General features: G+C 37.1%; 1 protein-coding gene across 9 annotated transcripts in view; it reads right to left on the reverse strand.

Annotated features, from left to right (window-relative positions):
* Positions 1 to 8,383: 8,383 nt before the first annotated feature.
* The window catches only part of RPS6KA5 (ribosomal protein S6 kinase A5), a 181,627-nt gene continuing 164,151 nt past the window's right edge, over positions 8,384 to 25,859 (reverse strand). For 2 of the 9 annotated variants that reach the window (XM_029238473.1, XM_029238476.1), the window contains 5 exons: positions 22,513 to 22,683; positions 18,953 to 19,144; positions 13,620 to 13,779; positions 12,075 to 12,238; positions 8,384 to 10,456 (listed from right to left, as the gene is read on the reverse strand). In XM_029238473.1, the coding sequence (XP_029094306.1) occupies positions 10,217 to 10,456; positions 12,075 to 12,238; positions 13,620 to 13,779; positions 18,953 to 19,144; positions 22,513 to 22,683 (927 nt within the window). In that variant the 3' untranslated portion in view covers positions 8,384 to 10,216. Of the gene's footprint in view, positions 10,457 to 12,047; positions 12,239 to 13,619; positions 13,780 to 13,821; positions 14,614 to 18,736; positions 18,831 to 18,952; positions 19,145 to 22,050; positions 22,684 to 25,859 lie in introns of those variants that run through there. The other 7 variants (XM_029238477.1, XM_029238481.1, XM_029238474.1 and 4 more) reach the window with 6 other exon arrangements.

The following is a 25,859-nucleotide window of genomic DNA, read 5'->3' on the forward strand; positions in this document are numbered from 1 at the left end:
CTCAAAAAATGTTTAGTGCATGAAGGAACAAATTTATAAATGTGAACCTGTGACAACCTCCCACGTGAACCTGTAACAACCAAGTTCTCACTGCCAGAAGGTACTGTGGGGAAATAACAATGGTGATTAAAAATGATGACGACCAGATTTCTGCTTTGGCCACAGTAGAGTAGCTTGTGATTGGAACTAACTCTCCCAGTGAAAACAACAATGAAAGCTATATAAAATACATAACGTCTGCTTATGGACATCAGGGAGCAAACCGATGTAGGCAGAACCTAAGGAGCTGTAGTCCCTGAAAGAAGGAAAGCACACTGGGGTGAGCTCCACATTCATTCTGCCTTCTCTGGAGACACTGAAAATTTACACAAGGAAATAAAGCCTAGCATAAAGCATCAATCCCAGTTGGTTGAAGAAACAAAGGTTGGGGCTTCCCTGGTGGTGCAGTGGTTAAGAATCCACCTGCCAATGCAGGGAACACAGGTTCGAGCCCTGGTCTGGGAAGATTCCACATGCCGCGGAGCAACTAAGCCAGTGCGCCACAACTACTGAGCCTGTGCTCTAGAGCCCGCAAGCCACAAGTACTAAGCCCATGTGCCACAACTATCGAAGCCTGCATGCCTAGAGCCTGTGCTCCACAACAAGAGAAGCCACCACAATGAGAAGCCCACACACCGCAACGAAGAGTAGCCCCTGCTCGCCACAACTACAGAAAGCCTGCACACAGCAACAAAGACCCAATGCAGCCAAACATAAATAAATAAAAATAATTTTTAAAAAAAGAAACAAAGGTTGGAGTTTGGGCTACCAAAGTAGCTAGGACATGAGGGACAAAAGCTTAGGAAAAAGCTTAGGAAAGTGAGCCTGAAATGCTTCCTCTTGAAGTGTTTGCCAATCCTAAACCATGTGCACAAGGTGAGACCTTCAGAAACCCAGCAAACAGCGGCAACTGGGAGGCTAAGGAGGTGAGCAAAACTCTTGGTGCTGAGGAGAGAGAGGCTGGAGTTCAAGGCCACCAAGGTGAAATGGCCCCAATAAACACCCCAGCTTTTCAACTGAGAACCCAGAGAGTCCATGTGCCAGGAATAAGGGAAAAACTGAAACCAGCCCTAAAAAAATCTAAAATCAACCCCCAGTGGGCTTATGGTGATCTGCCTGTACTCTACCTACTTGCTGGAAGAAAACAGAACCATTTTAGGAGGAAGATATCATTCAGGGCCTCCACAATTTTTATATATGCAACGTACGGTATTCAGGTAAACTTACTAGGCATCCTAAAAAACAGAACCAAATGACTGAAAAACAAGAGGAAATATACATGGACAATAGAAACAACCAATAGGTAGTAATTCAGACACTGGATTTATCAGATAAGAACTTTAAAATTACTTTGATTAAGAAGTTCAAGAATATAGAGGAAAAGATTAAGAATTCCAGCAGAGACCTAGAGTCTATAAGAGAGTCAATGCATATTTTAGATCCCAAAATACAATATGTGAAATTAAAATTAATATTCATTAGATCCAGCAGAACAAAAGATAACTGAATTGGAAGACAGGTCAGTGAGTATTACACAGATTGAAGCAGAGGGAGAAACAAAGATGGAAAACACAGAAAAGACTGTAAGATATACATGGAACATGGTGTAAAGGTTTGGAAGATTCCTAGAAAAGAGGAAACAGAGAATGGATTGGAAATAATTATTTGAAGAATGATTGGTTAAGAATTTTCAGTATTGAGGAAGAACATCAACAGATTCTACAAAAATATCCTTCAAAAATAAAGGCAACATTGAGCTGTACCCTTTTAATGGGTGAATAGTATGTTATGTGAATTTTATATATGTGGTACAAAAGGAAATAAAGGCAAAAGAAAGTTTCAAAAAACAAAAACTAAGATAATTCATTGATAGCAGACTTGGCACTAAAATAAATCCTAAAGAGAGTTCTCCAGGCAGAAGGAAAATAACCCCAGATAGAAGTAAGTCTAAGGCAACTGCTAAATGAATTTTTAAAAAATCTCCAACAAACTAAAATACTAGAGAAAAAAGGGGTAACAGAGAGTACTTGGTTTATTTAAAAAAGAAAGCAGAACAAGAGAAATAGAGGAACAAAGAGGAAATGGGACAAATAAAAAACAAACTGAGATGGTAGATCTAAAACCAGGAATCAGAAATCACATTAACTGTAAAAGGACTAGATACCCCAAATAAAAGACAACTCAAAAATCTTAGGCAAAATATTAGCACACTGAATCCAATGATATATGAAATGAATAATACACCATGACCAAATAATACACCATGACCAGGAATGCAACATTTGAAAATCAATTAGGGTAATTTATCACTGTAAGAGGATGAAGGAGAAAAGTCATATGGTCATCTTAATAGAAATACTATTTAATAAAAACTCTCAGAAAGCTAGGAGTAAAAAATTTTGGGTAAATGGTATCTATTTTAAAATTTATATCAAACATCATATTGAATGGTGAAATACTGAATTCTTATTCTGAGCTCAGGAACAAGTCAAAGAGGTCCATTGTTACCACTTCCATTCAACATTTTGCTAGAAGTTCTAGTGAACTCAATAAGGTAAAAGAAAAACTGGGAAGGGAGAAATGAAACTATCATTATTTACAGAATATATGGTTGTATATATAAATGAAGAGACAAAAGAATCTACAGAATTATAATAATTGAAGTGAATTTAGTAAGGTTGCTAGATGCAAAGGCAATATAAAAAATCAATTATATTTCTATCTACTAACAAAAAAGAATTAGCTAATAAAATACAAACATCAAAAATCCAGAAACAGATTTAACCACTACATGTAAATCTTAAAACATTGCTGAAACAAATTCAAGAGGACTAAGTAAGTAGAGGGATATACCACATCTATGGATTGCAAAACCCCAAATTGAGGAGATATAAATTCTCCTGAAATTGATCTATATTTTCAATGCAATACCAGTTAAACCCTAATGGATATCTGCACCCACCCCCAAGGAAACTGACAAGCTGTTTCTAAAATATGTATGAAAATGCAAAGGGTCAAGAAGAGCCAAGACTATCTGGAAGACGATCAAAGTTAGCAGTCTTTCATTATCAGGTATGAAGACTTTGTAAAAGTTCCAACTGCAATGCACTAAGCTTTTCAATAGATTGGGCTGGGTCAAGTGGATACTCTTACAGAAATAAATGAACTTTGGCTACTGTCTCACACCATATACAAATATCAGCACTAGATGGATTGTATGCCTAATGTGAATGGTAAAACAAGGCTTTTAGAAGAATTTAAGAATATCTTGATAATACTGGGGCAAAGATTTATTAAACTGGACACAAAAATCATTAACAATAAAAGAAAAGATGATATATTGGACTTCATAAAAATTAGTGCTTTCTGGTCATCAAAGGTCACCATTTGGAAAGTGGAAAAGCAAACCAAAGAGAAGATGTTTATAATAATACATCAGACCAAAAACTCATATCATTAAAATATAAAGAACCCCAGCAAATCAATAGGAAAAAGACAGATAACCCAATAAATATGAACAAGTGACTTGAACAGGCACTTAACAAGTGAAAATTTCCAAATGGCTAATAAAGATATAAAAAGGTATTCCACATATCATTACTTCTCAGAGAGATGCATATTAAAACCACAACAAAATACACACTTAGCATAATGGATAAAAACACAAAGAAATACACACTTGCCAGAATGGCTAAAACTAATAAGGCTGATGGTACCAAGTACTGCTGAGGACATAGAGCAACTGGAACTCTCATACACTTGGTGGGAGTTTAAATTAGTACAACCACTATTGAAAACTATTTGGCAGTATCTTCTACAGCTAAATATCCATCCATCCTATGATTTAGTAGTTTTATTCTTATGTATAAACCCAAGAGAAATGAGTGCATGTGTGCACTAAAAGATATGTACAGGAATGTTCATGGCATCTTTAGACATAAAAGCCAAAAATTATACGCAACCCACATGTCCACCAACGGTAGAATGGATCAATTATAGTATACTTATTTGATGGAATACTACAGAGTAATAAAAAAGAGCAAACTATTGTTATTGCTACATGCAACAACATACGTGAATTTCACAGACATTATGATGATCAAATAAAACCAGACACGAAGACTACAGACTGTATAATTCCATTTACAGGAAGGTCAAGAACAGGCAAAACTATTCTATGGTGACAGAGGTCAGAACAGTGGCTACATCTGAGTATGGACTGGGAGCCTCATCTTGATCTAGGTGATGGTTATATGGGTGCATATATATGTAAAAATTCATTGAGCTGTCACTTAAGATCTCTACACTTTATACGTCATACTGCATTAAAAATGTTAAAACCATGATCACTACTTATGTAGTGTTAGTCCTCCATTTTGACTGGTCTCTTTGGCCATAGAATGTAAGGGGTCTGGGTGGAAGGCAGTAGAAGTTTGGGAGGAGGTAGGGAAACAGAGAGGAAAATGTTATCAAATGGGCCTCCTAGAAGAAAATCACCACCTTGCATTGCAAAGCTTGTGTATAACGTTGAATAAGTTCATTTATCCACACAACAGACAAATTAAAAGCTATTTATCTATAGGCCATTGAAATAGCATTTTTGTAAAGTAGCCCTCTCCATGTTCATACCAAATGTTTGTATCTCAGAGTGGTAAGGTTGCTCACTTTCTCACATAGCATCATTATTTTCTTATTCCTAAATAACTTTCATCCCCAAATTTATCTTTCTCTGTCCCAATCGAGTCTTTATTTCTCTGCTCTTAATTACAACCTATAAATGTTAGTCAATACGTATTAAGAAGTAGTGAGTGAAACACCAGTGTAGGGACCCATTAATGTGTGTGGTCATACAACTGGAAAACAAAAAAACAAGAAAAGTACAAGTCCTGCAGTGAATGAAGACAACACAGATGGCAGTGGATAGGAATGGCTTTCCTTTGAGTTGTGGCTTGACAATACTTTTACTCTTAATTGTCCACATAGAACAGAGGAAAAACTATGTTTTTCATCTTTTTGTCTTCCATTTACTTTCTAAGAAGACAAAGTCTTATCTTTATGCAAAAGCCGTGGAAGAATTTACATAGTTACAACGATTACTGCAGCTTAGATGATTTTCAACAAGTTTTCGGTTCCACACCCAAGGATACGTTACCATTTTAGACAGAAGTGTACAAGCTGTAAATTAAAATGCCAGTCTTTTCAAAATTCTTCCAAGTATGTGTACATGTGGTTTCCTCTTCTTTTTTAAAATTCATGCAGTAAAGTTTTAGGGGTATTTTTCAAAATTTTAGTACTGAAGTATTAAATTTATATGTGATGTAGCACCTTTACATTCCCCTTCTTATCCATCAAAAGAAAGAGAATTATTGTACATTTAATCTCTCCTTTTACCAGTATTTATGACTTGAGCAAATAGGAGAGCACTACAGTACCTAAAATAAACTGTTATGAAGAATCAGATGTCTACTACGGCAACAGGTCTTTTATGAGGATTATCATCGCACATCCATTCCAACACAACAGTGCACATTTACTCGACCAGCCTCTCACAAAGTTAAAAATAAAACTGCAGTTAAGAATGTCAAGTTCCTCAACCTTACTGAATTTTAGAACAAATAAGACAAGAGAAACAGTGATTTTCCAATCTATCTACAAGCAGAAATGCCAGGAAATAAACCTGTAGTATTCTGCTCATACAACTTAAACTTTCTTTTCTAAGTCATGACATTTTGGGGGGTTGTTCTTTCTGTTTTATTCTTCTTTTTCAACATAGGAGGACTTCAAAACATAAATTAAAAGATCAAAACTGCTCCCTATGGGAAGGAACAAGAATTAAAATGGATTTTTTTTTTTTTAGCGAAGAGACAAATTTTACATAACTGTACAAATTAAAAATGTTATGCAATGGAGAAGATTAAATGGAAACCACATCATGTTACGTATTATCCCAGTTTCCTGTGCTCTGGAGAAACGTTGCTATATTGAATACTACTTGACCGATCTGAAGTATTCAACTCCTTAGGACAACCTAAGCAGTATTCTAAGTAGAAAAATATTACAAAATGTCCTTCCACCTATTCCAGCAGAAATACACCAGGAAAATTAAGCCTGAAGAATAACTACCAAGAATCCTGTCTGTTAGTTCAAGTCTCCTTCTAAATACAAAATATCAAGCTTTTTACCATGTGCTCAAAGGAATAATGGAAAGGATATGGCTGGCACTAAGCAGTACCTATTTTGCACTAATATGAAGAAGCCAAGACAGATATATTTGGGAGCCACTTTAACGTCTTACTCCTTTTTGGTGTAATAGTAGGTAAATATAAAATACTGGCACCTGCTTAGTTCACAAATTCATGAACTAAAAAGTGGACAACTGCCTTGGGGAAGGGAAGCATCAATTACCTAATTACATAACAGGGAGCTGGGCATACAAAGAAAAGGGCTCAGAAGAAATATCTTGAAATCTCAAAGGTAAGAAATGCTGAAGATGAGGACTGAAATGAGACTAACCAAGTGTTTTTAAGATGAAAAATGTTGCCTCCTTGAAAATATACTTTTGCCCCATATAAACAACATTTAAATAATTACCCTTAAGGGAACATTCTCTCTAAGGAATACCACAATTTGGAGTTACTTAACAAGACAGCAAATAAAACCTTTATGCAGCTGTAGCAGCTATTTTCTTGGATGGTTTATACTTAAACTATTTATTTGATGCATCTGTTATCTTATGATTACTTTTCCATTCCTTGAGTTTTATAATAACTTGAATTTAAATTCTGAATTTTATTAGAGCCTGCTATATTCATTTTAGTGCCAGATAAAGGTATCAAATAAGGGGGAACTCTTGTGTGGGGTAAATAAATTAATTAAAGGCCAGAAATTGGGGTGTTATGGTGTAAGACGTTTGAGGGTCCAAAAGTCATACAATTGAAAGATATTTCATTATATTACAGTAATTCATCTATAATTATATTGCTATGGTGTAAGTAGCATATCAGTATTTCACTTATTTACTTAGATCTTGTACCCTGTTCTTAATAAATATGACAATAACAGGTGCTTGAAATGTGGGCAAGGTGAATAAGTAGACTTTAAATTGTATACTTTTATAAAGTATTTGAGAACATACTCCAAAAATTGAGATACAAAAGGAATTCCCTTATTGAAAAAAATAGTCACAGCTATCCTAGTAGGTTTCTTTAAAATAACTTATCTTATATAAAGCCATTTGTTATTTATTTATCAGTAATAGTTATTTATCAGCATATCATAGTTATTTAAGAAATCAGCAGTAATATAAAAAAATAAATAAAAGGCAGTTTTTCAAGGGTAACTGAATCCGTAATTCCAAGACGGACCAGAATATTGAAATTAACTCAGAAGACTTGATTTTCTGTTCCAGTGGTTCAGTGGTTTATTGTTTTATAGAGGTTTGGAAGAATTAATGAATTTCAAAACAGCTAATTTAATTCATTCAACCATAGGATCTGACACAGTAATTAGAAGAAACTGATCTTTTAAAATGTCTTTCCTCTATTACTTTCCTTTTCTTATTCTTGCCCCTCGATTAGCTATATATAGTTACACAATATATGAGTCAGGATTTATGATGATATGAAAATTACATACACTATAATCAATAAAGGAAGAAGGGAAGGGATGATTTGGCTCTATCTCCAAAACTGTTACAAAGAGAATTTAGTGTATTTGTTTCTCTTAAATCTACTTCTATTTTTCTCCTACTACCAGAAAAGAGTCCTTTCATTTAACATTTTCATATGAATTATTTTTTAATTCATTTTTGATGTGACTAAACGAAAGCTTTGTGAATTTTAAAGTGCAATTCACTGACACTAACAGCCTGCATGTACCATAACTGCTGCAAACTCAGCATCTTTCTGGTCCTTGTAAGTAGAGTGAGGATGAAGATATTCTCTAAGTGGGCACTCCTCCGAGTGTTTTCTGAGCTCTTCTCAAAAGCCCGTTCTAGATTACTCAGGGAGGCTCACCAGCTGATAAATTAGCCTCTCTTTCCTTCCTTTCACTCTGCCTCCCATTTTACCATTTCATTTTCTGTCAAGTCCTCCAGAAGAAGAGGCAATGAAGATAAATGAACGTGAAACCCACTGTTTCCAATATTCACAATGCATCAATTACACCCTCAATCATTAGGGTATACCAACCATTCTTCTGGATCATTTCCCCTTAGCAACAAAGTCCCTTTGGTTTATACTTTACTAGTATCTTCCACTAGAATGCACAGTTTTAAAAATGTCTTGAAGAGCTAACTAACACATTTCTAGACATAGTCAACCTTTCTATAGATATAAATGGACATTTTCTTGATTATTGTAACCCTGTGCCTGATGGGGTCACATTCTGTGAATTAGCTACAGAGTTTGGTAATAATGCACCTAAGATTTCCCATCATTACTAAGAACGACCATAAGCTAGGAGTACAAAATTTTCATTGACTCAGTGAGAATTAGGTAGCCATTTGGGCCACTGAAAAGTATAAAAAGTTATTTCCGATAATCATTGTGGACAAAAATGTGAACAGGATAATACATTTTGAAAATAGTTTAATATTTGCCATTTTTGTTGCCTGTGCTATTAATATATACATTGGTTCAGTAATAAATATACTATTACATAGAGTGCAATATTTTTAGTATTCGTAACTGGTTGAAATTAATGCTGCTATTATCTCAAGAAAGGAATAAATAAATATCATGCCCAATTCCAAACTAATGCTCGAGAGGTTATCATTAACAAAAACTACAAAATAAACATGTTGGGCCTTTTTAAGCATGATTCCTGTAAACATCGCAAAAAATCGCTTTTCTCAGTCCTGACATTTCGTGTGATGGCTTTAAAACAAAATACAACACACAAATCCTATCACTTCTTTTTTTGCATAGGGGATGAATTAATCATATTTCAAAATGCAGCAATCATTCAGTGAAATGTCTTCAGCACACAGCACTTGTTTTCGGTATGAATTCAGAACTTTTGAGCAATAAAAGTGCTCTGCATAAGTTTATAAAATATGCTTTCTGGATTTCAATTTAACAGGAAAGTTTCAAAACAAGCCATAGTTGCAATTCTAAGGTATGATGTACATAGTATCTGACTACAGGAGGAAAAGCCTCACCGCAGCACACCACAGTGTACAAACAACACAGTGTTTAATAGCATTTCCCTTTAGGTGTTCCTCACATCAGTGCCTCTGGGGCTAATGATTACGTTATACAAGGCCCCTTCTACTTGTTGCATCCAAAGTGGAAGGGGGATGTGAGGGCAAATTTAAAGTAGATAATGGGGGGAAAAAAAGGCAAAAATACAGTACATATGCTTGAAAGAGTGCACTTTATGAAATAGCTTGCTTTATTCATATTCTTTTATAAAGTGCAACATTACTTAAAACAGAGACATGTACCTTAATATTTTGCAATAACCATTAAAACAAATTGCCAGGAAAGAGCAGTGCAAAATTAAAAACATACATAGCTTAGCATGCATCTCAGATGGGTCCCCAGTATAGAGCGTGGGACCTGAAGTTCTTATATCTTTTTTTTTTTACTTTTTAGAAAAAGATTAATAATAGCAGGTTATCGTCATAGGTAACCATAAAATAAAAACAATAAGTTAAAATCCTCTCTGAAGAAATAAGTATATGCCACACATAAAATTCATTACAGACTCTTTTTCAAAACAGACCTTTTTTGCTGATAAATCACTGTTCAAAGGGTGCAAGTCTCTTAAAAACCCACGATGCCCACAAGGCGAAGCAAAAGGTATCATCACAGTACGAGGAACTCTTGTTGGCAGACATCTGAAGAACCTGTGACTTATTTTGTCAGCAGCTCAAATCTCACCAGTCCCTAATTAAATTGACAGACATCTTTGCTCTTTCAAAAACAGTCCTGTTGGCACCATGCTAGGTCACTAAACAGTATGACATGTGGTCTATTCACAGTAACATTCTCTGTCCAGTGCTTTTGGATGAGGATAACCAATTGGGTTTTCCTGAAAAAATTCCCTGCGAGGCAGATTCCAAGGAGACCAATGGGACACGTTTTTCAAAGCACAGAACCTGGCCGCAGGCACACGATGAGGGAGCAGAAGGGACAATGGATCACCCGTTATATGCCTACCGTTCCTATGCTGCTCAGTCTGAGAACTGGAAGAGGGTCTCTGGGTTATTGCTGTCGGCAGGATTGCTGGGCTGCAATGTCTTTGTGGGTGTCCTTTTGCCATGAGAATGGGAGGAAGAAGAGTGAGAGCTTTCACTGGAGCTGCTGCGCGTCTCGGTACTGGTGCTGGTCTTCTTCATTTTCCTTCTCTTCGCCAAAGGGGCCTTATCAACATTCTGAAGGCAAAACCCCTCTCTCTTGTATTTGTTAAAGGCCTAGGGGAGAAAACAAGGGGAACCCCCGTGAAGGTAAAAGGATTGAAGTCTTCCTGGCCGTCATGACTTATAGAGAACTTGCGTTTGGCAAGCTTGGCAACCACAGCTTCAAGTTGTTCTGGGAACATGGTCCTTAACACCACTGTATCCAAAACTCCGGGCAGGGTACAGAAGCTCATGGGAAAGGGTTTCTGAGGGCTCTGTTTAAATCCGCCTGTTAGGGCGTCCAGGAGTCACAATTCTAATAAATCTTTTGAAGAGGGCAGGGCTACCTCTCAATTAAAAAACCACCGACGGACTGGAAATTCTTGAAGAATGTCAGCAATCTAACTCACCTCTCTCCATCACTTTGACTAGTTCTGTGTCTGAGATTTAAAATTCCAACCACAAAGTCCCAACACAGAGCCCCTGATCTCCACTCCCACGTCAATGCAATTTGGGTACATCTTGGACACAATATATGCAGAGAAGATTAGCTCTATAAACCTCAGCCTGGCTTCCTCCTCACAGCGGCCTGTCTTTACTTTTCTTAGATTCAAGCTTAGGCATTGCTGAGTGACAACCTTATATCATATGTCACTGAGAAGATTTGGATCACCTGCCTCAAATGCTTGCAGTTCATCTCTTCACACCTCACCAGATCCCAGCTTATTAATATTTTAATCCATTTCTGCAGCTGAAGAGGAAATGCTATCCTGTCTCCTTTCTCAAGATAATCCTTTCAGAAGTAATTTACTTTCTCTCTAACTCATTGGCTCCTTATCCTTAACGTATTTGCATCTGCTTGGCACGAATGTGCAGAATCTACAGTTATTGCCATGCAGTCTCAGCCTTTCAAGTACACAGTCTTTACTTAATACCAATTAATTTACTTCTTATCCCTCACAGTCTCCAGAACATATTATGCACAAAATGATTTTTGAATGAATGGACCTTCACATGTGCCTTAGTTCCTAATGCCTATTTATAGTTTTTACAGTCATTTAGCTTATTTGAGAGAAAAACTGTTCTAATACAGACTTGTGGTTGCCAAGGGGGAAAAGGGGTGGGGGAGGGATGTATGGGGAGTCTGGGATTAACAGATGCAAACTGTTATATATAGAATGGATAAACAACAAGGTCCTACTGTATAGCACAGGGAAGTAGATTCAATATCCTGGGATAAACCATAACGGAAAAGAATATGAAAACGAAAGTGTATATATATGTATAACTGAATAGCTTTGCTGTACAGAAGAAATTAACACAACATTGTAAATCAACTATACTTCAATAAAACAAATTTTTTTAAAGTTCTAATAGTATGCATGTTGTTTTCCTTTTACCAAGTCAAAAATTTCAACTATTCAAATATCAGACTGCTGCCTCATCTTGCAAACTCATTCTAAACGTCAAATAAATATTTTGTGGTTAGCAGTGACTCTGGTCCCCATGCACTTTCTGTTTATAAATGCGTTTATATCATGAAGGGATTTATAAAAGCATATCTAAAATTAAAAGGACCCATTTTAAAAACTGTATTGCTAAGAGGGTATCTCTTAGCAATAGATTATAGAGTAAGAACATCTATCTGATCCCTTTCCAAACTGCCCTACAAGTGCAGAGCCCAGAGCCTTACATGGAAGGTTGCTTTCACACAGGTGTGCACAGCAGCTCCTGAAGACCCTAGAATGTCTGGAGTCATCAGAGGGTTTGAGGATAGCTGACTGCCATCTTGAAGCCATTCATTGTATCTCAAGCCAGACATTTTAAGTCTCTTATTTGGATCGACTGTGAGAAGTCCTGTGGGAATAAATAAGATATTTTTATTTTATGATTTGTCATTTCAAACATAGTTTAAAGTCAACCTCAGACATAGATCTCAATTATGTTCACAAGACATGATGGTTTCTGAAAGGCGTCAACCTCCTACAAAGATAATTACGTACATTTTCATGTACATTTAAATCCCCTAGTGAATACCGGATGCTAATAATAAAGCCCACAGTAGCCTATATCTGGAGGCAGTAGGCTAGCTGGCTTTCCAATCAGGAGAAAATAACCACCTAAAACAAGGACTCCCACTAGTGACCAGGCAAACTCCCCCAAAACAAAGAGTACTGAGATTTACTTCATTCATGTACAAACATCTTCCACAAGTTAGGGAGTGTGGAGGTTTGGAGACGGACACTCAGAGAAGAGCTGCGGGGAGGCACACAGACAAAACCCAGGTCTCATCACATTACAGGACAAGTCCTGTAGCACGAGCCACACGCACGGCAGGCCCAGGGGAAAGACTCAGCCTAGGGAGCGCGGGCATCCTGGAAGGCTCCCAGGAGACGAGTCCTGGGGGATGAGCCGTAGTGGGTTTGATGAAGAAGGGTGCCCTTCTTCAGGGATTAGGAATAGCACGTGTAAAGGGGAGCAGAATCCGAGCGCTCAGCACATTTGAGGAATTCAAGTGTTCGAGGATGGTGGAGCGAAGGTGACAGGAAGCAGAGGCAGGCAGGGCCAGGCTGTGAAGGGCTTTGAATTGTGAAGGCTGCACTATGGAGTCTGACCTGAAGCTCACGGGGATTGTCTGAAGGATTTTTAACAGAAAAGAGGCACGATTGCATTTGGCTATTAGGAAGGTCACTGTGCCGATGGATGACACGTAAAGTGAAAGGAAGTGAGACAAGTTGAAAGCATGTTGTGGATTTTAGGAGACAGACAATGACAAGAACTAAGGTGACAGCCATGTGAATGGGGAGGAGGGGTGGCTGGGAGGGATGCTGCGCCCGCAGGACCACGTGCCTGGCTGTGGAAGGCGAGGGAGGTTGCGGGGACCTAGGGTGATGCTGGGTCCTGTCCTGGTGATCTGGCTTCGTGGCCATGTAAAAGGAGGGGGAAAGGAGGAGGCACATGCTTGGGGGAAAGGAGAGTAAAAAGGAAGAGGTTCATTTTGAAGGTGTGAGACTGAGATGCTGGTGGATCCAAGTGCTAGTGCACGTAGTGAATGTGGATAAGATTACTGAGGGAGAGTGTTCTGAGAAGAAAATAAGGCTGAATAGAGTAGCCTGAAACCTTTTAGAACACACAGGGACTCCTTGAGTAATTCACAAACAAATATATGTCATGGGTATGATTCCACTTCAGTCACTACACGTCATATAAAATATGAGATTTTCCATTAGATTCTTACCTTGGATCAAATCTTTAGCCTCTTGGGATACATTCTTCCAGGCTTCTCCTTCAAAGGAGAAATCTCCCTTTTTAATTTTCTTCATGATTTCCACCGCACTGGTGCACGTCAAGCTTTTGTCATGAGATTGGAATGGAACTTGCCCTGACAACATTGTATACTATCAAGAAAAAAAAAGGAGCAAAACAGAATGTCTGCCGAAATCACCATCAAAGCCACTCTGGTAATTTCATTACCAACTTAGCGTAATTTCCTAGATATTACACTTAGCATTGCTGCGTTTAAAAGATTACATGGCTTCAATCACTGAAACAACCAACACATTTCAGGCTTGTATATAAAAAGGAATGGCTTAGTATGATATCAAGATTTAAAGCCATTTTGATAACTGTATTCAGATAAGAAGAATAAAAAAGGGATACTCCAACCATCTCAAAAGATGGTATTAATGTTGACAGGGGGGTGTGTACATGCCAAAGGAATTGCAGGCCCTGGCTAAAATGGCCCAGCAGGGATCAGGGGACACAAATGAGAATGGATCTTGAAGAAGCTGAGCTGGAGTGGGTGTGTGGAACATAAGACCTGGCTGACGGAGAAGAAATTATTGCCATGGAAACACTTGTCTGAGACTCAGGATTCAACATCCTGGCAGGGACACCTGGAGCCAGTACGAGTAGTCAGCTGAAATGGCTCCTTGAAGCTCGAACAAAACTGTGTACTGGGATCAGCAGACGCACTGATTCGTAAAGCTGCAGCAACAGTCGCTGTACTTTGGACACGGCACACTCAGAATCAACCCGAGGAGGTCCGGAAGACACAGCAAATTACATGCATAGGTGCCCATCACCTCTCTCTGTTGCACCAATGCTTCTTCCTTAACTCACACCTATGGCCTCACGGAGGGGGGCTCCCGATGATCAACTGATGAAGGAAGAAAGGAAATTGGGCCTACTTGTCAGGTGGGTTGGCATTCTTTCACTTGGGTGCAGCTGGCCTGTTAGAACATGAAAAGCTCAGTGAAGACACCAGCTCAGGACAATACCCTGTGGGGTTGGGGTGCTGTCCTTTAGGACTGTGCTGAACCAATGGCTGATCCATTGGTGCTGGGTCCCCCATATCTAGATTCTATGGGCACACGACCCACTTGTAGAATTCACGTTTCCTGTTCCTGCAGCCTTAGGGTCTGCTCAGTTAGAGGTCTTGGTTCCATGAACTCAAGTGATCAGCTCCACTCGGTAACAGTAGGTGGCAACTCAGTGGTGCACCCTCTGCTCTCCCTCTTTCCCTGCCTCCCTGGGATTATGGTCCTTAGGTACATGACAAAACATAAGCTTTAACTTCAGGTTCTGCTTTCTGGGGAATCCAGACTAAAATATCTTTCTATTGTTGATGAAGATTTTGACCTGTTTCCAGTTTGGGGCATTTTGAAACATGCTGCTATATATCTTCTTGTACGTGTCTTTCGGTACATAAAAATACACATTTCTGTTGACTATATCCTTGAGATTGGAACTGCTGGGTCATTTGGTCTGTGTATGTTTGGTAGATACTGCCAAGTAGTTTTCCAAAATCTGCTCGGCTTCTTATCTTATCCCACTTCCTAACAGATACATTTGTGGCTAAGTACAAGAAAATATCCTTCATATTACAGTTTTCTCACTCTCATGTGTAATAATTCAACAGGCTTTTGCGTGGAAAAACTAATTCTCCGTCTTTGGAAATCTTTAAAGGAGACTGATGACAGGGACTTTGTAGAAAAGATCCCTTTTCTGGAAGAGTTAGAATTAAACAAACTTTAGGGCTCCTCTCAACTCCAAGATCTTACAATTTAGTTGATTATCCAGGAATCAACTTCTGTTAAGAATAATTCTGTATCTGCAAACTGTTTGCAAATGGTGTGATAAGAAAGTATCTATATACATAAAGATATACATCTCTTTCTATATATGTGTATATATATGTATGTATACACACACAAGAGGGAATTAGGGAGAAAGGAAAAGTAAATATGGCAACATGTTTAAATGTTCACAGTGTTATTCTCCCAAATTTTCTCTAGGTTTGAAATTTTCACAATAAAATTTGGGGAAGAAATTGAAAAAATAAGAAATCTTGAATAAATCTCTTGGAAGAAATATGTTTTAAATGTTATTATATTCCATCCTGTGGGTATGCTATATATTCCTATGGGATAGTATATAATCCTATCCTACGTTTTCTAAATACTGTCTGTTAAGCTCTGAATCATTGTGTGCCTTAAAATTCATATGCCAAAGAGCCAACCCCCAATGTGAGTGTATTTGCAGGTAGAAACTTTATGGAAGTAAAGGTAATGAGGTCATGAGGGTGCAGTCCTCATCCAATAGGATTAGTGTCCTTACAAAAAGAGACACCAGGGAGCTGGCTCTCTCTCTCTCTCTCTAAGCGCATGCACTGAAGAGAGGCCACGTGAGGACGCAGTGAACAGATGGCTGTTTGCAACCAAAGGCAAAAGCCCTCACCAGATACCAACCTTCTGGCACCTTGATATTGGACCTCCCAGCCTCCAGAACTGTGAAATAAATTTCTGTTGTTTAAGTCACCCAGTCTGCAGTGTTTCATTATGGTGGCCCCGAACAGACTTAAGACACTGTGTAAACTCTATTTTAATTAAAGTCCTGTGAATTTCCAGTGAACTGCACATACATGAGGTAGACTGAGTTGTAATCAAAGCTGCATGATATGATGTGATGCATCTTCCTGAAGTATTTGTTTTACCCAATGGGGGTAACATAAATTATTTTCATATTAAAGTATCCATATTCATGTGTATTAGATGCAACATGTAAAAGGGCCATAGATTTCTAAGGCAAACCAGACGACCCCCCTAGAAAATTTTGTGCTTACTATGGGATAGCTCAGGCTTTGTATCTAGATCCTCTGGAGATATGCACTCATTTATATGGAAAAGTTTGCAAAGCATTCTTATTTTTTTTGGACAGTTTAATGCAGGTGCTAACTATGCTTTTCATCTGTATTTCGTGTCTCTAAAAGGCAAGGATTTTTAAAAACCACAACCACAACCTATTATCACAACTAAAACAATTAGCAGTAATTCCTTTGTGTCATCCAATATCCAGTCAATATTCAAATTTCTCCAGTTGTGTTATATACATTGTATAAATATATCTGTATGACTTAGATTTACAGTTTGAATTTAATAAATAGATTTGAAATTAGAAGTTGTTTGAATCAGAATTCAAGTAAGATGCAAACACTGTTTCTTAAGTGTCTTTTAATCTATAGGTTCCCAGGCTATTTTTTTCTCATAATTTATTTGCTGGAGAAGCTCGGTTGTTTGTCCTGCAGAACTTCCCCGCAGTCTGACCGTTGTGATTGTACTCTTGTGGTATCATTTAATCTGTTCTTTGTCTCCTGTTCCTGTTTAAAACTTGACAATTAGATCTAGAGAGAAGCCTGGCTTCTCCCCATGCCATTATACAAAGTTATTTCCATAGACACGGCATTTGGAGGCTCTAAAATACCTGTCTGCATGTCTAAGATTGTCTTTTAAAACCTTAAAAAGCATGGTAATTATATTTGGCCTGTATTTAAGTAAGGGCTGTTTTACAAGGGGTAAACATATTATTGCTAAAAAAGAAAGGCTCTTTTTTATTTAGACGAATTTTTTAGGAGAGTGCTACTGAAATCAGTTTAAGTCAAACAAAACTCTCAAATCTACAGAAATTAGTTTTTTATTTTAATTTAAAAATCATATTCATAAATATGTAATTTCAGTTTGAAAATTATAAATAATGACTTAAAACTGCTGAAATAAAAACCATATAAAGCTTAAAAATAAAAGAACCATCCTGCAAGGACAACTGGCTTCCATTGGGGGAAAACAAACTGACACCAAAATAAATCCCAGATGGACTGCATAAGTATAAAAATAAAACATAATTCTAAAGGAAAATTTAAGAGAATATTTTTATAATCTTGGGTTGGGGTGGAGTGACAATCTGACATCAAAGCCAGATACCACAAAGGAAAAGACTAACATATCTTACAACATAAAAATAAAAAAAACTTCTCTATTTAAGCCTCTCAAAAAACAAAATTAAAACCCCATATTACTACAAAGTTTTCAAAGACATGAAAAACCAGAAAAAACATTTCCAATATTAATGGCAGACAAAGAATTAAAATCCTTAATAGACCTTTAAGTTTCCATAAGAAAAATTTCCCCATAGGAAAGTGGGCAAAGCTCATAAACAGCAATTCATAATAGAGAAAATAAAAATGTTCAAATACACGAAAAGATGCTCAAACTGAATACTCATCAAGAAAATGCATGCAAATTATAACAGTAGGAAATAATTTTAAATTGAAATTGATAGTATCCAATGTATTCACATACAGTTGATGAGAACATGATCTGATAAACCTTCTAGAAGGAAATACAGGCATATATGTCAAAATAAAGATCTATATATCCTTCTCCTAGGAATCTATTCTAAGGAAATAATGAGATATCAAACTACATATATAACATAATCTCATTTGTTAAAAAAAAACCCTGAATATATATACAAATATATAGAGAGATCTGTAGAAAGATATAAAGCATACATAATAGGGGGTAGGGATGGGAGGAGAGTAAGAGCTTACACAATATTATCTCTGTATGATGAGATTACGAGTGATCTCACTTTGTTCCTTATATCTTTCTCTGTTGTTTGAAAACTTCTCCCTATGATTATGCATTACAGATTATATGCAGAAAAAGTAAAGCTATTTTGAGAAAAAAACATGCCGAGATTCTTCTAGCTTAATGTTCTGTTTCTGATCCCGGCATCCAAAGAGAGTTTGTGAAAAGCATGCTCACCACGATTACTATAAGTTACTATAAATATTTTTAATTTTTTCTATTAATTTGTTAATTTATCCTAAGTGATATTCCTTAATTACCTTTTAGCCTGAAAATCTCAGAGAATATATTTTAAAATATTTTTTCTATTAATGAGTCTCTTAGCTATTTTCACATTATATCTAACATGCATATCTTATGAAAATATACTACTGCTTCTTTAAAAATACATATATACATAACTGTAATTCACATTAAACACAGTTGCCTTAAATATTCCAGAATAAACCAAAATAAAAATTCCTACATTTTCTCCAATGTAAATTTTAAGAAAGGGAAATAGTCTTCAGTCAGGCCTTTTACTGAAAAGAAAAGAAACCAATTTACCAATTTTCTCACAAATTTAAGAAAAACAGCAAAGAGAGAGATATACAGAGGACATCAGAGAACTGACTGGGTTTAACGGCCTGACATATGAACTCACCAAAATGACACCCAAGCTCCAGAGGTCACAGGACTCATCGTAGCCATTGTGATTCAAGAGCTCTGGGGCGGCGTAGTGAAGAGTGAAGCACGGCGTCTTCAGAGGCTGATTATCGGGTGGCTTTAAGCGTGCAAACCCAAAATCAATTACTTTAATTTCCAAATTGTCATTTTCATCAGTGAACAATAAATTCTGCAAGATACAAACACTTCATTACTTTCTCATTAAAATGTAATGGGACTTGGTTATGCATTTATGCAATATTACCTGTCTATCTATTTACACTGGATTCAGATACAGAAGGGTCTCACAGGGTGGGTCTGGGACCTGGATGTCAGCGTACTGTCGCTCTCTGCTTTATACTTTTCTGTATCACATCAATTTGTACAAGGTCATGTGGAACATTTTCAATGGGACCATGCCTCTTCTCTGTCTATGCTTTCCCTTCTGCTTGTGTCTGTCTTCGACCTCCTCCACCAACCTCCCTTCCAACCTGGCTCTCAGGCATCTAATCCTCATTTAGAGGTGCCACCAAACAGAAGATGGAAATTATTATATTTTCTTCTAGCATTTACTTTTCTTTCCTGGCACTTATCAGCTCTGCAATATTAGTTCAATGTCTTCACCCACATTAGACCATAATTCCATGAGGCCAGCAACTGTGCATCTACCTTATTCATGACTCTCTCATGTAGTAAATGCTTTGGTAAATATTTGTCCACTGAATGAAGTCATAAATAAAATAGTTATACATAATATCTAGTAAAGCCTATTAAATAATACATGGTGGAGACATACGTTTCAGAAATATTTTTTCCAAAACAGTTAATACTTGAACATTTTTGATGCTTATGGATATTACCCCTCTATTATTCAGAAAACATTGTTATTTTGAATCATTTGCTAAGCCGTGTCAATCACTAAGGTTTTACTGATTACTTTTGTATTTACCACTTGTTTAAAAAAATCTAACTGTACTGATGGGCAAATTTTTATGTACATTTTTATTAGTACATCAAGCTAGTATGCACAGTAATTGAATCTGATTATATTGTCTTTAGACATCCTAACAAAATCTGTTATGCCTTTTTGACCATTAAATTATTCCCCAGTTCTGGAACAACATTTGCTTTTTAATATTATTTGAAGTGAAATAATATACATCATAGAATGCTTCACTGATACAAAGAAGAAAAATCTTCTAGGCCCCCATTCAAAAGTTAAAAATGAATGAAGTGGTAGGAAAGAAGCAAAAAAATTAACTGAAAAGTTTTCTTAAATTTTCTATTATACAAAATGCCTAATCCTGAATTTGTGATGGAATTAAAATGTGAATATAATTCAATGTAAGGCTTCACCACAACTGAAGTCATAGCTGGGGTGCATGGACCGGGTACTTGGGAGAAGTCTCAGCAAATGACCCCTGAACTCTTCCACAGCACAAGGCACTGTGCTACATACAGAGCAGTGGATGAAGCACACCTGGCCTGTCCTCCCAGAGCCTACAAGACTTTGGAAATGACTTTAGTGTCTTCTATACTAAGACCAGCTAAGGACTTCCTTGTTCTTAGATCTTGAAATGGAGGAGACATGGCACACCCCTCTTCACTCCTCTCCCAATTCTCAAAATGTAGTTGGGTGTGCATGGTCAGAAGTGGCAGGAATTAGTCATTCAAACCACATTTATCCTTGTCTCAAGTTCTGCCAGAAACTAATTTGATAAAATTTCTCAATCTTTCAAGAATATGGGGACCAGTTTGAAAAATACAAAGCAGCTTACTAAGAATGTCAGCCAGCTTCTAAATTTATTTGATTCTCACCTAGAAATTATCTTGTGTATGCAGAATATGAATACCACATAAATATCTACCAAAAGATATATAGTCAGATCTTAAAATGCTACATCAATGCGAAAGGGATTAAACTTTTAGCTTGAAAATAATATACTCTGCCACTTAAAAGTCAAAGTGAAAGCTATTTTATTATGGAAGTGTTAGTACAAAGGCACATTTTCATATCTCCAAAATATATGTTGATTTAGGACTATAATGGTAGTAGAATGTCCTTAATAATCAGACAATTCTTCTTTTCAAATGATTATTTGAAAGAAAAGCTTTATGGCAGATAAGAATTAAGCTATGTGAGTATCTTTTTACTCAGTAAAATAGGAAGGCAAATTTCAATTCCGCTGGAGAGGACAGTTGCATCATTTGAGACTCATGAGGTGACAGATGGCCAGTTATCAAAGAATAAAACATGTGAAAATGAATTCTAGACAGTCATGGAACAGATCTTTTCAATTAAAAAAATTACATGCTTGTTCCTTGTCTATCAAAAAAAAACAGTTAAGTGGTATGCTTTCACATTTAAAAATAGACAGCAAATCTCCAATGTACAGAGTGCCATATTTTTAGTGGGTGTTGTGTGGGAGAGTGAGAATTGTGATGAAGGAAGCAGAGGGGTAGCTATCATAGTTGCAAGTTCATAAAACACAATTCACTTTTGATTAATTACGAGTAATATGAATAACAGTAATAGAAAGTACATAGAAGCTTAAATATTTTGGGACTCAGTCAATTATATCCGAAGGCACAGAATTCCATTTTTAAAACATCCTCTTCCTACCAATAATCCAAGGTACTTAAATAAAAGGCAAAAATGGTGCTTTTTGAGAAATATTCTTTTGTAATCTAATACAAAAATAAACACCAAATTATTATTTTAAATATACTTAAAAATGCATTATAATCACATGGTAGTTAAAATTGAAATTCTATTTTAGATAGTAAATATATATAATTTTGCATAGGATAGAGGATGATTCATTGTTCTTCTTTTATAAATTATTGGGTTTTGTTTTTAAATTTTCATTATTCTTTCGATGATTTTCTAAAAGGGAGGAATTTTCATACTTTTGATACTAAAAAGGGATCATTCTAGAGTTAGAACCTTCTTTCTTAACCTTTTGAAAGAAGAAATATATAAATACTTCTACATAGCTACACAGTTCTATAAATATTATAGTACATGAGCAAAGAAAACACATGTAAGGATGGCATAACTCATTAAACAAAGACAATGCTTTATATTTAAAAATTTAGAACAACATACATTGCTATTCATGAGCTAATCAATTTGATTACAAAAGTAAAAGATAAGCTTTCAAAATACACTGTTAAAATCCCTCTAAAGTGGTATACATATAGCAGGGGCATTATTTTCTGCTACAAAAATTTCCATTGCTATTTTTAGTCCACAATTGTTGCATAAAGTATTTCTTCCATAAAAGGCTCTCACACTTACAAATATAACCTCAAGATGATCAGCTGGCAAAAAAAAAAAAAAAAAAAAAGAACGAAAAGACAAATTTATTTTAGACTGAAATAGAAAAGAAAAAAAATGCAAGAAACGTGATATTTGCAAGTATCTATTTAGCAGAAAGCCCTGAAGATAAAAAATCAAAACAACCCCCCCCCCCCAAAAAAAAGCCCACACATATCTGGGGGATATTTAATAATGATGCTAGATTGCATTATATGAGAAAACATGTAATTTTATACCTCGGGTTTCAAATCTCTGTGTACCACTCCAACATCATGCATGTGGCTTACAGCTGAAACAAGCTTCCGCATGATGTAGCTGGCTTCTGTCTCACTGAAGTGTTTCTTTCTCTTAATGCGTTCAAATAGCTCTCCCCCGTTCAGAAGTTCCATCACTAGAAATGTGTGAAGCTAGAAAAGAAAGAAGAATAATGCGGAGGGCCTTAATGAAGAGGAGTAGAAGCTTATCAACGTATAAAACATTTCCTGATTATGAACTATTACCAATAAATTTAAATAGTCCCTTGTTAAAATAGTCAACGGCGACCCTTGTATTTTAGGGGAAAGAGTTGAAGGATAATGTGACTTTTTTAGAGTTCTATTTTGGTAATGGAAAATTTCAAGTACTGCAGTGAAATCTTTGTATATCCTTTCCTTGACTAATTCTTTCATTTGAATTCCATTCCAACCCTCTCTACCAAGTGTACATATCTTTCTTCTTAAAGTGTAACCTAGTACAGATAATAATGTAAAATTGGCTGCTTGAAATAATATAGATTACTGATGGAATATGGGCAACTACCCCCAGGAGGCCTGACACACACATTTAATGGCAAATTTACCTCTTAAAAAAGGCACGGTTGGATGATGTCACTTTAAATCTTCTGTTAGGGCTCAACAGATTAGTTTCAGTGTTCCTGTTAATTCCCATGCCAAATACCCATAACTCACTTTGGGCTTTTTTTTTTTTTTTTAAATAATTGCTTTTGCTCCCAAGGCATTATCTTAATTAAATAGTATTAAAAGTCATGTATTTACTATGTTTTGCATACATTCCCGTAAAGAAAATAATGTAGGAGCTACTGAAAAGCAAGGGAATTACATCAGCTCCCCAACGAACACAAATGGTTTAAAAAAGATACAAATCAATATTCAGATTCAAGTGCTATGCCTTATAGCACCAATGTCACTCAACAAACAAAACAAAGTATGCTTTCCTTTGAATTAGCAAAGTCCAGGAAAATTGCTTCATTAAAAAGATGATTATAAAGACATTATCCTGCACATAGTGGGCAAATTCTAGAAGGTGAATAACGCTTTTATTAAGAGAATTGCTCCCAGGCTATTAGAGACCATGCTAATTTGAGTTTCTACGTCAGACAAATTAAGATCAAATCTAAAGGTCTGCTACAAGTATATGCCAGCAAGCTTTAAAAAAATGAGGGGCAAGACCTATAGTGGTTTAAGAGATAGGTTTTAGAGTCAAACCTGCATCTGAATGCCAGCTCTGCTACTTACTTATGACCTTGGGGGTGTTACTTTACCTCTATGAACTTTAGCACCCTTACCAATGAAATGCAGGTAACAGTGAAAACATGTATATATAGTAGCTTGAATAATGGCCCTCCAAAGATGTCCATATCCTAATCCCCAGAACCTATGGATGTTACCTTATATGGTAAAGGGGTTTTTCAGAAGTGATTAAGGCTCTTGAGATGGGAAGGGTGTCTTAATTATCCACCAGAGTCAACAGTATGAGATGGGACTATGGAAACAAAAGACTGGAATGAAACATGGAAGGGTCACAAGTCAAGAATGTGGGCAGTCTCCAGAGCTAAAAAAGAGAAGTAAATAAACTGTCCTTTAGAACCTCCAGAAGGAACCAGCCCTGCTGACACCTTGACTTTACAGCAGTGAGGCTGATTTTGAGTATCTGACCTCGAGACCGTAAGATAATACCTCCGTATTGTTTTAGGTTTGTGGTACTTTGTAACAGCAGCAATAGGAAACTAATAGAGTAGTAAAGCACAAGTCATGGTACACAAACTACACTGCTGTACAGTCAAAGGCTGGAGACACACCCTCAATCAATTTCACCCATCAGTTGAAAAGGGGACTATGGTGGATTCGGGCATGATCTAGGCAACTGTGTCACCATTATGGAAAAAACAACGCAAACTATCAACAACTGTATATTAGAATGATAATATATTTATACTGGTGTACATAGGATTACATCATGAGATGGTTTCTATTCTAGTAACTCTTGAATATAAAAATAGCAAATAATAAAGTTAATTTGTCACATAAGTAAAATATTAGGGATGTAGTTCCTGAGATCTGACAGTGGCCTGACGGTCAGAGATGGAAAGTCTTTTGGGGGAAGTAGCTAGGGGCACAGCTGCAAAACCGAGGGGTGTGTCGAAGGTCATCCACCAAGCCCTTGATGGATGTGTGGATCGCCTTCAATAGGAGACTACCTAGGCTCCTTGTAAGCACCCTCAGTGGGCAGGGGACTCTACCTGCACTGTAGTTGAGTGGCCCGGTGAGGTGGAGGCAGCAGAAGAGCAGGGAGAACAGTTCCCCCCGAGTCCTTGCTTCAAAGAGCTTCCTTTCCTGACTATAAGCACCAAGGATGCAAATAGATGATGTCATTTTTGGGTGCTCACTCACCTGATGTGAAAACCAGGCTTTGTGTCTGCCTCCTCTAAGGCAGTAGAACAAAGTAATTAATTAAGTGCTTGTTCTGAGGTTGGACTGCATGGGTTCAGATTCCAGCAGTACCACTTATAAACTGGGAGACCCGGTTACTTAATTTCCGGGAGTTTGATGATACATGTAGAATGAGTGCTACAATACCTGTACCACGTAATGTATGTGAAAGTAAATAGCAGCAGTTATTATAGTTATGATGCTCCTGCTGCTGCCGCCTGGTTTCCCCACCATGTGTCATGCTTGGCCACGGCACTCTGGGAAAGTTCAATGTGGTAGAGAACTGGGCCACCGCTCTCCTAGGACGTGGATGTCACGGTACCACACTGGAGAGAGCCCAGAACCGGAGACCAAGTCTTCCTACTAGATTTTCACTGATCTGCTATGTGACCTTGGTTGGACGAGTCTCATGACGCACCCCCCCCCCACTTTTTTTTCCTGTGGGAAAACACTCATGACCTTTCTGAACCTCCGTTTCTTCTCTGGTAAAGTTAGGGCCAACCACATCCAGGACTGGTGTTAGCTCTTGTGCGCAGCATGCTGTCTTGCGTCAGACTGTGCCATCCCGCCCAGTCCCAGGAGGAAAGATGACTGTAATGGAGAGATTTCTGCAGGGAAGGAGACATGGACCTGACAAAACAGTGTTCCTCCTGTCTCTAAAGTTACATAACCCTGTGTGAGGGTACTGCTGGAAAGTGGGACCGGGGGTAGAAGGCGGGTAGCATGACCTGGCCTGTGGCCTGAGCAGAATCTGTCACCTGGAATAAGAAGATGGAAAGAGAGTATCTTTGCCCTCTGCTTCCTATTTGCTCTTTCAGTTTGCACTAATGAGGCTTTAGGCTAAGTTCTACTCTTGAAGTTAAAGGGTTAAGTTG

This window comes from Monodon monoceros, unplaced genomic scaffold (genome assembly GCF_005190385.1).
Source record: "Monodon monoceros isolate NGI ecotype Baffin Bay Population unplaced genomic scaffold, NGI_Narwhal_1 Super_Scaffold_21, whole genome shotgun sequence".
Lineage (NCBI taxonomy): Eukaryota > Metazoa > Chordata > Mammalia > Artiodactyla > Monodontidae > Monodon > Monodon monoceros.